Consider the following 14,963-nt stretch of genomic DNA (forward strand, 5'->3'; position numbering starts at 1 on the left):
CCAGTTATATTAAAGGAGGCAGCAAAGGAAGTAAGCAAACCCCTAGCCATAATTATATGAGCTTCTTTGGACTCAAGGGAGGTACCCATAGACTGGAGATGTGCAAATGTAATCCCAATTCACAAAGGAGGATCAAAGGCTGATACAAGTAATTATAGACCTATTAGTTTAACTTCTGTTCCAGGTAAATTAATGGAGGCACTGGTTAAAGAAGCACTGCAGGATCATCTAGACAAAAATTCAGTTATAGCTCAGACGCAGCATGGTTTTGTTAAGGGCAGGTCTTGCCTGACCAATTTGATTGGATACTATGATGTAGTCACAAAAGAACTGGATGCAGGGAATAACTTTGATATTATATATTTGGATCTTAGAAAGGCTTTTGATACTGTTGCACATGGAAGACTGCTGCACAAATTGGAGCAGTGTGGCATTGGAGGCAAATTGCTGCTATGGATAAGGGGATGGTTGAGTGGCAGAAGACAGAGAGTGGTAATCAATGGACACTGCTCAACGTGGACTAATGTTATTAGTGGAGTTCCTCAGGGTTCAGTGTTGGGTCCGTTGTTGTTTTCGGTGTTTATGAATGATATTGATGATGGGATATCAAGTTTAATGTCCAAGTTTGCAGATGATACAAAGGTTGGCAGGGTTGTTAAGGACACCACTGATGCTATGCTGCTGCAACAGGATCTGGAAAGGTTGAACAGATGGGCTGAGAGGTGGCAAATGAAGTTTAACATTGACAAATGTAAAGTACTACATATGGGAAACAGTAACCCCAGAGCAACGTATCAACTCTGCGGTACTACACTGACAGTGGTGGAGAATGAAAAGGACCTGGGGGTAATTGTGCAGGCAGATATGAAGTTCTCTGAGCAGTGCAGACAAGCTGCAAGAGTAGCTCATGGTGTCTTGTCAATGATATACAGGAATTTTTCTAGCAGGGATAAGGAGGTGATTATTCCCTTGTATAAGGCAATGGTTAGGCCGCATCTTGAGTACTGTATACAGGTCTGGAGGCCTCATTTCAAGAAGGATGTAGAGCTGCTGGAACGGGTACAGTGAAGGGCAACAAGATTAGTGAATGGAACAAAGTGTTGCTCTTACGAAGAAAGGCTAAAATTTTGCAAATTACAGAGTCTGGAGACTAGGCACCGGCGAGGTGATCTGATAGAGGTGTATAAGGCTTTGAATGGTTTGAGCATGCTCAATGCCAATGGGATTCTTCATCTTGCTCAGAATAATCAGCTCAGAGGGCATAAATTCAAATTGAGGAAGGATGGATGTCGGATAGATGTGCGGAAATTTGCCTTTGGCCAGCGGGTGGTTGGTTGGTGGAACCGACTTCCATCACTTGTTGTTGAAGTTGATAGCCTAAATAAATTTAAGGCTCAACTGGACAGGTATTTCGAGCGAACGGAGGGGTGAAATGGGAGTGGTGCGTTTTTTTTTTTTTTTTTTTGGCTGATGCTGAATAAGCTTGCTTTCTTGCATCATATGCCTCTACTAATGCTAATGCTATCCTTGTTGAATGCCCAAAATATGCAAGAGAATGCCAGAATCTCTTCACTCCAGCTGCAATAGAAGACCCTCTTTCACTTCACTTTTAGGCAATAAAACAAATGTTTCAAGCACTTTTACCCTTCTCAAAATGATTCATGTATACCACCTCCTTTAACTAGTTAAAAACTAATTTCCTGGTACTATTTTTTGCAATTATCTCTAACAGGAAATAGCGTAAATTCTTACCATACGTATAGCTCACTATGACCATAGTTGCCAATGCGCCTAAGAAATCTCTAAACCAACCAACCAATAAATGTAACCTCTTAAATGATGAAGAGGTATTCTGTTGATGAAATGATTTCCATGAAAAAAAGGTTAATAAATCAGGTATAACAGATGCACCTGAAAGTGCAAAGCAGCATTAAAGGATGCAAGAGTATATATAAGTTTGCATTAATATATTGAATAAAGTGCATAAATGGATGCGAAAGTTACACAAAGTGCCAGTAACTAGAATGGTGTAGAAAAAGAAGTGTAGTAGATTTGTGAAAGGTGAAAGAATGTTAATATCCTAAAGGTTAAGATAAATTAATAGAATTATGGGCTGAATTACCAAGCCAATAGAAAGTGGGAGAACTGTAAAGTAAAATTAGTACATCAAAATACAGTGGATTCCAGTTATTTGGGCCACTGGTTAATCGTGGCAACCGGTTATTTGGGACAAATCTTAAAGAACAGAACCCAGTCGAGAAAATAGCCAGGGTTTACTTCGCTTAATTGGGACAATATGCCGTTTAATCGGGGCAAGAGACTGCAGCACTGGAGATTACCTTCCGATTGTCTCCGACCGTACCTCATGGTTTGGCCGGATTTCTGGAGGTCACAGCCATAAAACAATTAGCAGTCACCTGTTTATTGGACTTTTCTGTTAGTGCAATCTATCATAAACAGATAGTAAACTCGATCTTATTGAATTTTCAATAATACCGACAGCTGGAATTCTGTGGGTTATTATGGTGAAATGTGTTTACACTTCCATGAAATCTTCAATCATATAAAAATTAATTTTTATATGATTGAAAAAAATTCATTTTTCAAATCTTCTCTTCATTCCTCTTTTAAAGCTTCGTAACTTGTTACTCCGTTCTCACTTGCGTGTAACGTGTTATTTGCAATTTGTGTGTGCCTTGTTCTTTGTTACTGATTGCTTATTTTTTAACTGTTTTATATTTTAACCACAAATGTCAGTGAACAGAAATGTCATATAGTTAGTATGTACATATTACAGTACGTATTAATTATTCCTATTATCACGTATATTCTTCCGATTTTCACATATCATTTAATTTTTTAATTGATAAGGTAATAAAGGGGAAATTTGTGCTTAATATAGCTTAACTTTTATAGCCTGTGGATAATATTCCTCCTATTTTCGCGAATTAGCATTCGCTGTTTAATAGAATTAAAATTCGGTTCACAAACGTGATCACAATGACCGGTGGTTACTACACATCATATAATGAACAGTACTTTACTATGGTGAGTCCATCATAACATGATTTGATTGTACAGTGAACCAGTTGTAAAGCGGGGGTCCACTGTATTTTTAACTATTTACGTGAAACTTCGCTTAATTGGGCCAAAATGCGCTAGTCCCGATGTGTCCCAAATAACCAGAATCGACTGTACTAATAAAATAAAAATAAAAAATGCAAATAAATTGAAAATGAAAATAAAATGTTAGTGTTATAGCTGTCATCAGATATGGGGGGGGGGGACATATTTAAATAATGGTCGAATATAGGTAAGGCATATATGCTTGATCTGATGCCAGCTGAAATAAATAAATATTGATACATGGTCAGGTGTAGTCCCCCTGATCATGTATCAATATTTATTTATTATATATAGGTGTAGTCCCCCTGATGAAATACCTGATCAGGTATCAATATTTATTTATTTCAGCTGACATCAGATCAAGCATATATGCCTTAATCTATATTCGACCATTTTCTAAATATGTTTCCCCCTCCCCCATATCTGATGACAGCTATAACACTATCATTTTATTTTCATTTTCAATTTATTTGAATTTTTTATTTTTATTTTATTAGTATTTTGATGTACTAATTTTACTTTACAGTTCTTCCACTTTATTATTGGCTTGGTAATTCAGCCCATAATTCTATTAATTCATCTTAAACTTTAGGATATTAACATTCTTTCACCTTTCACAAATCTACTACACTTCTTTTTCTACTTTCCACACCTTCTAGTTACTGGCACTTTATGTAACTTTCACATCCATTTATGCATACTTTATTGAATATATTAATACAAACATATATTTATATATAATATACAGAGTGATTCAGGAGGAATAGTAAATATTTTTGGGAGGTTATAGTATCGATTATTTTGAGTAAAAAAGTTCCTATAGATGTGTGTCCAATTCTCAGTGGATACGGAGATACAGCTGTTTGAAACTAGCACACACAAAGCCAATACCTCTCACAGATTGTGAGAGGTATTATAGAACGATAAACGACTTGTTTGTATTTATTGACTTTTTGAAGGATACAAAACACAAATAATTGGTAGATTTTTTACAGTTCACAATAAATGTTCGAAAATCCCACCACCAACCTCAGTGCACTTTTCAACTCTTGTGATAATATGACGTGTTTTTCTTCTGAGGTCATCTTGGCGTTCCTTTATGCGGGTAGCAGTATTCAAAATGCAAGTGAGCAATTTGTCTCTTGTATTCACCTTTTCTTTGTATACTATCCTTTTCATCCATCCCCACAAACAAAAATCTAAAGGATGAGGTCTTGAAACACATAATGAACTGGACCACTGCGGCCGATCCATTGTTCAGGGAAACTTTGATTTAATATGTATGAGCTCCATCATACTGAAAGTACATACTAAGGGAACATCCTCCAGTAGTAGTAGCCATTTGTTTTGAAGAAATTATAGGTAAATGGACCCTGTAAGAAGATTTTGTAACACAAGAGGCCCAGTCAACTGATTGTCAATGATACCTCACCACACGTTTACAAAGAAGCAATGTTGAAAATTTTTTTCTACTCTGGCATGTGGATTTTTGCTTAACCACCTATTAGAGTTATGGGTGTTGTTGATACCATCACGGGTGGAAGTATTAATGGAATTAATCGGCGATTAGCATTTACCCACCAACAAAATTACAATCGCTGGGCATCATCTCCTGGTTGAACGTGTTGCACCCACTGTATGTGGAATGGATACAAGCTGTGCTCACATAATGTTTGCCATGCTGTTGTCTGTGGAACACTGATATGATTAGAAATTTTTCATGTGCTAATAGTAGGACTGCATTCTACCAACTAAAGAATGTGTTCTATTTCAACCACATTTTGTTCGTTTGCACATTCAGAAGAAATATGAGCACTGGGAACTGTACCACTCTCGTGCACAGCGCCTCCGTATGTGGGCAGGAGCAGCAGTGCATAGCACACGCTTCTTGATTATACCAGGGTTCGAGCCCGTGACCACCAAATACGGAGGATGCGGAAAGGTTAGGGAATGACCACCGCATATCCCCGGAGCAACATGGCCTTAGTTGCTAATGCTCCTGAAAACCAAATAACAACAATAACAAATAACAACTCTCGTGCAGTTTGGTGTAAATACTAGTAAATGCAATTGAAGCTGCTATTCTGCGGTTAGGAAACCGTCGACAGTATTCTCTACAAGTGCTACTGCTGCTAGTAGAGAATACTGCTTGTCAACAGTATTCTCTACAAGCAGCAGTAGCACTTCCACCACAAAAACCGTGGACAAACAGCATATTGGTATATTTAGCATGTATGAAGATGTGTGGCATTCTTAGCAACACTTTTAACACCAAACAGCATCAGGTTATAACTGCTTCTTGGTCATGTCTGATTCAGGGAGCTGTGCACGCCAGTTTCAAACAGCTGTATCTGTGTATTCATTGAGAATTGAACACATGTTTATATGAACTTTTTTACTCAGAATAATCGATATTATGACCGAAAATATTTACTATTCCTCCTGAATCACCCTGTATATATATATGTATATATCTGCATTCGCTTGTTGACTGGAAGTCCAAACAGTAGTTTTTCTAATCATAGTACACTACATTCTACTTAAAAAAATTTTTAAAAAATCCACCCCTTCCTATATATTTTCTAACTCCTATAGATGTTGATTCGCTGACCTTGACCTTTGAATTTCCTCAAGCCAATGGAGATGACGTATTCCACCAGAAATTAACAATTTTCTGGCTTAAAAAACTTTTTCCTCATAATTTGAATTTATAGCCCCTGGTTCTAGTATTATTTATAACCAAAAATTCCACCTTCACTGATTTTACTATCCCCTCTCAGAGAATCATAAACCTTAGATCTGGTTACCAAGCTCTGTAGCCCACAAACTCAGCATTTTCTCATAATGACCAATGTCGCCATCTTTGGACCTCCTCAAGAAACTAGGTGTCTTTTTTTTTTTTTTTTTTTTTTAATATTCTCTTCAAGTGTAGTTTCACCATGGCCTTATACAGTGGAATTATGGCCTCCTTATCTCTGGAAGGCCCCAGGTGCCAAGCGAATTCGAGGTAAAGCGATATTTCTGTGATCTATAGAGTGCTCTTCAAAAGCAACTAAAGTTATTTCTAAGTTCCTACATTTCTCTTATCAGTCTTATTTTTAAAACCATTCTATACTTGAAAAGCCACAAGTTAGAACACAGAAAGGAAACTCGCCTTTCTTTATTTATCCATATATTTCTGGTTCCACTAACCGACTAACAATTCAACTGCTTGGCCTCCTAGTGGCACCGCTCATGCCTCCCCATGGCTGAACCAGAAACCATGGCAGATTAGTTCCCTTGCCAGGGGCTAAAAGGAGCAAACATGACAAATACAGACCATGAAGACATGGAAAACGACAACCCAAAGAGACAGAAGACTGATCGGATGGAGCAACCCTACCCATCGTTCTTAATCTTCCACTTTTAAGTAGTCTGCCTATTAGTAAATTGTCTCCCTCTGTTATACAGAAACATCTGGAGGGTATTGCAGCATCTCCCAAGGCAGTGAAGAGACTACAATCAGGAGACCTACTAATAGAAACCACAAACCAAAGATATTCTGAAAAGCTTTTGCAACTAACAAGCTTTGCTGGCATTCATGTAAAAATATCACATCATGCGACCCTAAATTCATCTAAGGGTGTCATATCTAGTTGGGATTTATTAAATGTCACTGAGGAAGAAATAACTGAAGAACTGTAGGGACAGAATGTAATTGAAGCAAATATAATAAGGATTAAAAAAGATAATCAACTGGCACCTACCAGAAATATTCTTACCTTCAATAAGCCCAGCTACCCTCCTCTGTAAAAGCAGGTTATTTATTTTGTCATATTCATCCCTACATCCCAACCCTTTAACATGTTATAAATGCCAAAAGTATGGCCACTCTCAAACTGTGTGTAGAGGAATTCTTTCTGCCCCGACTGTGGGTCCTCAGACCACATACAAAGTGACTGTACAGCTACAAAAATTACCTATCCAAATTTCAAAGGTGACCATCCTGCATATTCCAAGACATGTGAAAAATGGAAAGCTGAGAAAAAAAATAATAAAATAGAAGGTTACGAACAAAGTCAGTTACCAAGAAGCGAGAAAACTAGTTGCACTAACTATAAACCAAAATATTACCTATGCAAATACTGTAAAAATATATCAAACAGCCTCCATTCAAACAGATGTCACAGTTCCTACTACTAAATCAATATCTGATTGTGCTAGAAATGTCGTCTCTGAGCTACAACCAAGTGTAGCTCAGAGAAGCAACAGAAGCAACAATCCAAAATGTCAGACCAAGCAAATAATACTCCTCTGACAATGTGATAATGTGACTCCTCCTCCTCCTTCAGTGATTGCTACCACATCCCATATTACAAACTCAAATGCTACAAAAAATATTCAGAACACAACCATGGACACATATGGCACGTCTATACAGGAAGATCCTATTTTAGAAATCTATGCTGAAGAAGAAGAAGAAATGTACCCTGGTCGCCCAGTTTTCCCAAAAAAAAGACAAACCAAAATTGGAACATCATAGACCAGTCACCTTCAAAAAGCAGTCAGAAAGTCCAAATTAGCTTCCATGGCCAAGCGATTTCTGAGCTCTGTAAAGTGATCCAAAGCATTTTCCTCTAAAGGAATCACTCTTCTCTCTAAGTTTCCCGTTAGTTTCTCTTAAGTTCTCTCAAAAAGCATGGTAGACTTCATGTTACAAGTTTTAAGTTAAGTTATGAAAGAAAAAACACCTTTCCTTTTATTTTTATTAGAGTTACTAACCCAACTAACCTAACAACCATTTGGCCACTCGTGGCATTACTCCTACCTCCCCATGGTGCAACTGATAACTTGAGTGGTAAAACCAACCCTCAGGGCCAAAATGAGTATAAAATGGTATTTGATGTTATACATCAAATACCATTTTATACTCATTTTGGCCCTAAAGAAACAGATACCTTGATTATCTGGAAAATGCTACAAACACGCCACTACTTGGTGGAACAATAAATGTAGTACTGAAAAAAAAGTGGTCGGGGGGAGATTGAAACTCTTGTGAAAATATCCCATCAAGTACTTGACGGGATATTTTCATAGTACTGGATTTTAAAAAAATCCAGTACTTGAGCCAGATAAATTTGGCATAAAAGTAGAAAGGATCATGGATTTTGCTTCTGTAATCAGTTGAAATATAGACAATTGTGTTATATGGAAAAAAATGAAAAACTCAATGGCAATGTTATTTTAGTATCAGCTTGGTTAATAAACTGAAATGGACTACACAAATATTGAAACGTGATTTTTTGTATAGTGCATTTCAATTTATCTCTGAGATAGATAGTCTGGAGGATCGAAAAGTGATCCTCCAGACTGTCTCTACTGCTGCTGGCAACTTACTATGCACTCCAACTACAGCCGCTATATTAATGATACTTGCACTGATTTTTAAAATGATTAAATAGATTCAAATTGAGGAAAGACAGTTGTAGAATGGATATGCAGAAGTTTGCCTTTAGCCAGCCAGTGGTTGGCAACTTCCACAATAGACTTCCATCTTCTGTTGTGGAAGTTGATAGCCTAAATAAATTTAAGGCTCAGCTGGACAGGCATTTGGAATGAAAGGAGGGGTGAAATGGGAGTTTTTTTTTTTTTTTTTTTTGGCTGGTGCTGCATAAGCTTGTTTTTTTTTTGCATTGTATGCCTCTGCTAATGCTAAATGCATTATGGTATTGTTGCTCTTGCACTGTAAAGCCCATAAAATAACAGCAGCATGTAGGCCACATCTCAGCCAGTGAATTATTCAGCTGTATATGACTGGCTCAAAATGAGATACATCTATGATAAGTATAGTTGGAGAGAACACTTTATCTGTTGTTTCTGTCTTACTACTGCAGAAAGCAATGTGTGTGCTGCTGAACTATCCAGTGAAGAGATAATCTTAACCTCCTTAATCTTCCAATAATTCTTTAATAGTCCTTCATAATATTTTCAGCTTTCAGACCTATATGGATTCTTTTAAGTGCAAAGAAATTACAACTTTTCATCTGCTGTGAATCAAATTAGATCTTGTCTACCTGTCAATCAAAACAAACAGACCATAAAAGTTGGCTGGAATCCCAGTCATTCTGGAAAACTGCCAAACTAAAGTGCATGTGAAGTAGCAAGAAATTGATTGTGATGTTGTGGTTCAGAGCCATGCCGCGAGGGTAAGGCATACAAGGCTCTTGCCTGACGTGAAAAGCTGAAAGGGCCCCCCAGAAGAAGATTAAATAATTGCCAATGTTGCCATCATTAACAGTAGGGTACAATTTTTCATTCTTGCCTCAGGTGCTAAAATGGCTCGGCACGGCCCTGTTGTGTTTCCTGAAAAACAACATTCAGATTTCTATCTTCAGTATAAACCAATCTTACAATGATTGAATTGAACACTGGACTCAAATGTGGCATTTCCCAAATGTAAAATGATTGAAGTTATTTCAATTGAAGCAGAACCAATAAATTTGGAGATTAGGCTTTTGTTGGCTAGGCCATGGATTGGCCATACTCATCCAATAAATCTCTTTTTACTGCTTGGGAATGATATCCCAGCTTGTCAGCATTGGTTTTCTTTGCTTACTGCAAAACATATTCTTATTAGAATCAAATCTTTCTGAATCACTTTCTGTTCTATGAGAGCCATTACTACTAAATTGCGTTAATGGAAATAAGTTTTATCTGCAAATGGTTAACCTCTGTCATATTCTAAATTTGTTTTGTACCATTTCACATCCATGAATCACTGAACTCTCACTCAACAGCAACTCTTGAATACATCCATACATTGCAAATAGGCTAGTCCATATATATCTTAATAAAATAAAAACTTAGAAGACATCATGTGCATTTTATTGACAAAAACTATTTTTATTTTGGAATATATTTAAACTTTTTTTTTTTTTTAGGCAATTCAACAAGCTACTGATTTAGAGTTATCATCGGAGCATTCTCAACTCTCTGAGAATAAGAACAAAAATCGTTATGTTAATATTGTTGCATGTAAGTAAGAAAAAGCTTTGTGTTTTGTTTATGTACACTGCCAAAAAAATTTGGCTAAGGTAAAGAAAGCCAACACGAGAACCATGGTAAACCTATACCGTGCAAATTCGTTTCCTGCTACAGCAGTTTTTCCCTGCATAAACAGATGGTGCAAGTTATCGTTAGTGGTAGTAGAAGTCAATAACAATGTATTGATTAGTTTTTCCTCATTATTAAAAGCAGATTATTGGAGTTGATGAGTGTGCTGAAATTTACTTATGGGTATACCCTCCAGTCTGCCTCAGTCTTAGGGTGTTTATCTCCCCTTCCCGCTGTTTTAACCCGATAAGAAAACAGCTGCAAGGGGAGATAAACGCCCTAAGACTGAGACAGTCTGGAGGGTGTATCCATAAGTAAATTTCAGCCATAAGTAAATTTCAGATGGCATTGCACTCATGAACTCCAGTATCTGCTTTTAATAAAAAAAAAAACTAATCAATACATTGTTATCAACTTCTTCTGTCACTACCAATAACACATGTCATCTGTTTACCAAGAATGCAGGAAGAAACTGTGGTAGCAGGAAAAAGTATAAGTTTTCTGAAGTTTCCTGTGGTTCTCGTGTTGGCTTTCTTTACCTTCACCAAAAATTTAAAAACCTTGCTACAGTACAAGATTAATATTAATTCAGTTCTGTATCCCTCACTCAGAAAGTTCCAGACAAAAAAGCTTTCTGGATGTCAGTTCCTTAGCAAGAGAAATTCAAATACGTGCAAAATAAATAATTAAAAACATGATTATTTATGTTTTTAATTATTAAAACAATTAAACATAATTTTGAAAAATTGATCCTTGCATACCACAAGGATCAGTTTTAAGCACAACTTTTTGCATCACATATCAGTAACGTAACGTGAGACATTCCAGCTTCAGTGAAAGCTAATATATATACAGATGAACTTGTTGTTTTTTCAATCTAGTATGGCTACCATTAAATGCAGATGTAATCCTTCCATTCATTATCAAATGTTTTAGCCCATATATTTTGGATACCCCTTCTAACTGTTTTTAATGCTATTTTTCACGTAATTTCTCTCCCCAGCAGTGGAACATCTACTTTCTGAAGCCTATACCCAAAATTCAATCTCCTGCTGCTATTAAGCATTAACAGCCAATCTCCAATGCCTCGAGTCTTCTAAAACTCGTTGAGAAGGTACTTCCCCGTTCTAACTAAACAACTTCTTCCACATCAGTCCCTCGACGTGGGAATCTGTACAACCAGATTAGCATCACTGGGATCCAATGCCCACAGCCCAGGTTTGGCGCATTATAGCCTCAGTTGCTGATGCGCCAATAAAACCCAAATCAAATCAAAATCAAAAGCCCACAGCCCAGACTAACATCAATGGAATCTGGCATGTTTGTTGTATGCTGCAACCTCTGGAAACTCGGAAAGGGGATGATCCTTGTGGTTGAGGGGCCCAGCTTCAATACACCACTTTGGCCCCTGCTTTGACAAAACAGGTGGTCCCGGATGGCCCAGCCAGGATCAATCAGCTAGTGGGTTTGCCTGCAAGGGTCAACCATGTCAATGCCATACCCCTACCCTCATGGTCCGAGGGACAGGATTCAGGCTGGTGGCCGTGCAGGTATGGCGCCTGGATAGCTCTGGCATCCCACTCCCGAGTGCATTTATTGCTTGCCAGGTAATAAATGGTGTCCCTTTGGGCTCCATGGTGGATGGGGAGCCCTGGCACTGAACCACAGCGAAACTAATATGAATCCTGCTAAATATATTTCTTCGGAGCCACCGGTTGCTATCTGCAACAATAAGAAACAGGAAGTGCCATGGTACTTAAGAGACAACAAACTGAAGTACAATCAGGGCCTGGTCCAATATTCTTAATCATTCATTCCACCAGTGAAAAGCCTATTGGGAAAACTGGTGCCCTTTTTTATTCAAAAAGGTTTGGATGGATTAGGTAAGGACCACGAAGCAACATGATGTTCAACTACAAAACCCACCTACGTTAACTGCCAAGGAGAACACCCAGCCTACTCACGAGCATTCCAGAGGTGGAAAGAAGAAAAACAAATTCAATGACTTAAGCAGAGATGAACATATCATATCAAGAGGCAAGGAAAATGGTAAAACCTATAAATATGAGCAAATCCACCTATGCCCAGAAGGTAACAGGGAGATGTTCCATCGGAACTCAGACGGACGTGACCATTCCTCCAAAAGAGTCATTCACTCCCATTGCATGCTGCCTTTTAAGCTCACAAAAACCCGCACAGAAAGATCATTCAGCTGCCACTCCCATATCAGTACCTCCTAATACTCCACAAGTAACAAAAGTAATTGGCAAAGAAAAGACAAGAAAGTTGAAGTAACCCCTAATACCGAAGAAAACATGGATGTCGAGGAGAAGGAGGTACAAGATAATTCAGTCTTAGAACTCTTTGCTGAGGAAGAAATGGACACAGGAGAGCACCCATACTTCCCCAACAAAGATAAATCCAAGACTGACAAAAGTAAGCCCTCAGTATCTCGGAAGCCACCTGATGGACCCACCAAGCCAAAATAATGGCTAAATTCCTACAATGGAACTGTAGTGGATTCCTGCGAAACAATGATGACATTGAGGCCCTCTTGCAAAATCATGAGCTAGTTTGCTTTTGCTTGCAGGAGACATACTTGAAGGCAAATGAAAACCTTTCCTTTCATTATACTACCATCATTCTAAAGGACAGAACTGGGGACAGACCTGCTCACGAGGTGCTGCTATTGTTCTGCGCAACCACACCCTATTTCAACCTTTTTTGCTCTCCACCAACATAGAAGCGATAGCAGTTTGCATTACGGTATGGTTTTTACTAACAGTTTGTTCAGTTTATTTGCCATCTAGCCAACATCTCGAAGAAAGACCCTGATGAACTCTTTGTGCAGCTGCATACTCCTGTCTTACTGCTGGGTGATTTCAATGGGCATAACACCTTATGAGGTAGTGCTGATGTTAATGGAAGGGGACGTGTCATAGAGTATATGCTCACTGACAGTGACCTTTCCCTTCTAAATATGGGAACTAATACCTTTTTTCACTTGCCTACTCATACATTTTCTGTTCATGATCTCCTCTACATGCTCCACCTCTCTCCTTCCTTCATTTACTTGAGAAGTAGAGGAAGACCTTTACGGAAGTGATCGTTTCCCTGTGATAACCAGCCTACTTAACGGGAGGCTGTGCCCACCTTTTAGGTTACCACGATGGAAGAATGATTAGGCTGACTGGAATGCTTTCAACACCTGGTAGACTTTAACATCAGTACAGTCAGTCAGGAGCCTATCAATGATGCAGTGGTGTAAATCACAGAAAGTATTATCCATGCAGCTGCAGCTACAGTTCCAAAAACATCTACCTGGTTTCCACCATTTCCAAAACCTTGGTGGAATGCTGAATGCACAGCAGCAAAAAAAGTACAAAACAAAGCTTATTATTTTTATTATTAGCTATATGGTGCAAAGAAGCCTGAGGTATGCTGCACCAGCCAAAAAAAAAAAAACAATTCCCGAGTTACCCTGAGAGAGAGAGTGTCAAAAGTAGAAGGGAATCACTAAGAAAGAGAAGAATGATGATATCCAGCTCAGGACACTGGGTGTGCCAAGCCCATACTCACCAGATGTGAGCCCCCTGGGGTTGGGGGGATATTCCAACAGCATCCTACCACAGCCAATCTCTTAGCCTTCAAACATGCATGTGCCAAAACATCACATTTTCATTGTCAGAGCCAAAAAGAATTGTGGATCTGCTTTACATCAACTATTATCCAGTTGACCAGCAGTAAAGCTGTCTGGAACAAAATCTGGAAAATGAAGACTATATATACGTCGCACCCTTCATCGGTCCTGGAATATAATGGATGCATTATTGCAGACCCAACCGCAATACCCAACACTCTTGGGAAGACCTTTTCTATCATCTCATCAACATCTAACTCCCAGGAATTTCTGGTCCAGAAAGACAAACTCAGAGCAGCCAATTAACTTTAAATCTAAAAATTCTCTTCCCTATAACTAGCCCTTCACCATGGAAGATTTAAGAACAGCACTAACTTTTACCAAGGCAAGTGCTGCTGGTCCAGATCTTACCCATTTTTGTGTAACAGAATATTTCAAGAAGAGTAGTTTCCCGATATCTCTGGCATAAGACAATCATGCTTGCCTTTCCTAAGCCAGGAAAGGATCCCAAAATCCCAACAAACTATCATCCTATTGCTCTGACTAGTTCAAAGTTCTGTCTGTGCAAAATCCTGGAGAGAATGGTCAGTGCCCACCTTATATGGTATTTTGAGCGCAGTGTGGCTTCCGTAGGAATAGGTCCGCTTTGGACCATTTAATCAGGCTCGAAACTTCCATTTAAGATGCCTTTTAAAACGAGAATACCTGGTGTCCGTGTTCTTCGATATGAAAATTGCGTATGATACAACTTGGAATTTTAAAAGACCTTTATAGCATCAGCTTTAGAGGTCATCTCTCAACGTTTATTATAAACTTTTTATCCCATCATTCATTCCAAGCTTGTTTAGAGTCTTCCCTCTCTCGGCCTTTTTGCCAAGAGGTGGGAGTGTCCGGGATCAGTTTTAAGTGTTACGCTTTTTGCTATCAAAGTGAATTCAATTGTAGAACAACTTCCTCCAACTGTAAGCTGTGCTCTCTATGTTGATGATTTCAGCATATTTTCTGAATCTTGCAACATGAGGGTTATCAAGAGACAACTGCAACATGCCATTGATCATCTGGACTCATGGTCAGTGAATAATGGCTTCAGATTCTCCTCACTCAC

At 38.4% G+C, this 14,963-nt stretch overlaps 1 protein-coding gene across 1 annotated transcript in view; it reads left to right on the forward strand.

The window, feature by feature from the left end:
• LOC150076579 (putative receptor-type tyrosine-protein phosphatase mosPTP-1) overlaps positions 1–14,963 on the forward strand; it is a 995,686-nt gene that overhangs the window by 803,457 nt on the left and 177,266 nt on the right. The window contains exon 14 of the mRNA XM_090387917.1: positions 10,047–10,140. Within this exon, the coding sequence (XP_090244043.1) occupies positions 10,047–10,140 (94 nt within the window). The remainder of the gene's footprint in view (positions 1–10,046; positions 10,141–14,963) is intronic.

The sequence above is a fragment of the Mastigoproctus giganteus genome, chromosome 13, assembly GCF_048544385.1.
Source record: "Mastigoproctus giganteus isolate SK-2022 chromosome 13, ASM4854438v1, whole genome shotgun sequence".
Lineage (NCBI taxonomy): Eukaryota > Metazoa > Arthropoda > Arachnida > Uropygi > Thelyphonidae > Mastigoproctus > Mastigoproctus giganteus.